Source organism: Vespula pensylvanica, chromosome 18 (assembly GCF_014466175.1).
Source record: "Vespula pensylvanica isolate Volc-1 chromosome 18, ASM1446617v1, whole genome shotgun sequence".
NCBI classification, from domain to species: domain Eukaryota; kingdom Metazoa; phylum Arthropoda; class Insecta; order Hymenoptera; family Vespidae; genus Vespula; species Vespula pensylvanica.
The window spans coordinates 2,609,543-2,612,221 of NC_057702.1; the positions used below are offsets into that span (position 1 = coordinate 2,609,543).

General features: G+C 35.8%; 1 protein-coding gene across 1 annotated transcript in view; it reads right to left on the reverse strand.

The window, feature by feature from the left end:
- LOC122635390 overlaps positions 1 to 809 on the reverse strand; it is a 1,357-nt gene extending 548 nt beyond the window's left edge. The window contains exons 1-2 of the mRNA XM_043825565.1: positions 514 to 809; positions 382 to 460 (exon numbers count right to left, since the gene is read on the reverse strand). Coding sequence (XP_043681500.1) covers positions 382 to 426 — 45 coding nt within the window. The 5' untranslated portion in view covers positions 427 to 460; positions 514 to 809. The remainder of the gene's footprint in view (positions 1 to 381; positions 461 to 513) is intronic.
- Between the last annotated feature and the right edge of the window lie 1,870 nt (positions 810 to 2,679).

A 2,679-nucleotide genomic window follows, 5' to 3' on the forward strand; every position in this document is an offset into this window, starting at 1 on the left:
TCTCTCTCTCTCTCTCTCTCTCTCTCTCTCTCTTTCTCTCTTTCTTTCTCTGTCACGAGCATACTTTTTCCCTATAATAGAATTGTCTTAAAAATTGTATTCAACGGATAAACAAAATACAACTCGAATCGGAATCGAACGGTCAAAAACTAGGAGCAAGCCAATGCCCGGGTCACTCGACGATGTCACGCTGCAAAATTAGGTCGTCGAGCACCGAACTCAACATATGCATACGTACACACACACATACACATACTACGACGTCCCATATACTATCTTTTTTTTCCCCTTCCATTTTTTTCTCTTTGACTAAACGTGTATAAAGCAATTGTTTTCAATTTTATTTATAACGATAATAATGAAATATGAATTTCTTCTTACCCGTAAAATCCTACGTCCGGACTTGCTCAATAATTTCTTCAACATGATCACTCTAAGATTCTTCTATCTTTTATCTTCTATCTTTTATCTTCCTCCTCCTCCTCCTCCTCCTCCTCCTCCTCTTCTTCTTCTTCTTCTTTTATAGGATATCCTTTCTTTGAATGATGTCTCTCCGAACGATTTTCTTTGACGTCACCAAAATAGAATTAGTCAATTATCGACGATTATGAACCCTTTTCTCCACTTTTTCTTACACTTCTTTTTTTTGTATCTTCTTCTTAATATTCTTCTTGTTTAATTTGCTTTTCCCTTCAGAAAAGAGAATGAATGAGAATGCGCAACTCGAATCTGTCACGAATCTCTGGTATTCTCAACGAAAGGTACGATCGATGCGAAGCGTACGCCGTCGCGAGACGAAATGCCGCTCCTACGTGCTACCCTCTCCTATTTATTACCTCGGTCGGCCCCGACCTTATCACACGTTATAAGCTTGCTCCCTCTTTCTCTTCTCTCTCTCTCTCTCTCTCTCTCTCTCTCTCTCTTGATTTCTCTCTCATTTTCTCTCTCCTGTTTACTCTTACCCTTTGTCACTTTTACGAGAGAGATTTTACGAGGCATCAGGCACTGACACGCGCACGACGAATCGTCTTAGATATTTTCTCGTGACATTCACTGATTTTGACTCGATCTACTCGTGATCAGATGTTTCTCTCTCTTTTTTTCTTTTTACTCTTTTTGTTTCTCTCTTTTCTTTTAATTAAAGACAAATTATCTACATCACAAAAATATATATGTTTATATATTTTTGAACATTTGAATATGAATTGTAACTTGAATGTTCGAATATTCATTGATAAAAGGATGAAAAAATAATACAACGATCGATCCAATAATATTCGGTCCATTGGGATCGAAAGACTAGAGAGAAATAGATAGATAGATAGATAGACAGACAGATAGAGAGAATAGAAAATCGAATTGAATTAATGGCTCGATGATTGATGACGAATTCATCGTCAGTAAAGTATACCTACTACTACGTATCTAAATCACCGACATACGACAAGTTAATTGATCGTAGATTCCACTCGATTGATTTCTCGTCTTGCATAGGATATTTGTATTTTCGATTAGATAAAATATTGTTTCTTTTTCTTCTTCTTCTTCTTCTTTTTCTTTCTTTCTTTCTTTTATTTTTTTTTTTTTGCTACTCAATGGATAATAGATCTTTATTCTGTAAAGATCTATCGAAATCTCTCGAAATACTATAATAGTATCTCTCGCGTTATTCGTGACTCGTGGGGGTGGATCGAAGAAGGTGGAAAATGGGAGGAGTGGGTACAATGTCAATGAAATATCTTCGAACACTTTAACGTAATTAAATGATCGATCTTTAGATGATCGAGAGTAGGCTCTCCTAGTTCTCGTGCACGTGCATCACGAACGTAGACACGCGTCGATCTTACGTCTCTGCGGTCAGTGAGTATCACAAATCTTTTATGATATTTCTAGAGAGAGAGAGAGAGAGAGAGAGAGAAAGAGAGTTAGAAAAAGAAGAAGAGTGAAAAGAGAGAGAAATAGAGAGAAAGAAATCGTTTGCTCTACTTTTTCATGAGTACCATTTCGATGCCTTTTTTTCCTTTCGATAGAAGTACATCAAACACGTGTACGTATCTTCTCTCGAATATAATAATCGTTAGAAACGAGAGATTCATATTTCGAGAGACATTATCATCATCATCATCATCATCATCATCATTATTATTATTATTATTATTACTACTATAATTATTTTTATTAATCGATTCGATAATTGTAGAATTATTATTATACCTACATCATTAATTTTTTAATCTTATCTCGAATTACATACATATATTATCATACATTCGAATCGTATAAGTAATTAAGTATATTTTTAATGGATATAACAAATTAAAAATCGAGTGTTGAACGAAACGAATGTATTAAACAAAATCCAAATTATTACACGCACATCTATGCAACTGAATATGAAATTTTTTTTTTGGAATAATGAACAACTAAAATTGCACTTCTTTTTTCTTTTCTTTCTTCTTTTTTGCCAAGTTAATTACAAATGCAAGAAAGATGAAAGGACGATAATGTTCAGTGTTCCCGTTCGCGTAGTACTTTCAATAATACGTGTGTGATGTGTATACGTGTGACGCGTGTGAGCGAGGTTGTTCTCACGCGAGGGCACGCGCCATTCGTGCCCCTCGACGTACGACGTTGAGCTAGTCGGCCACGTGCCGGCTCGATGCGTTCACGGAAAACTCA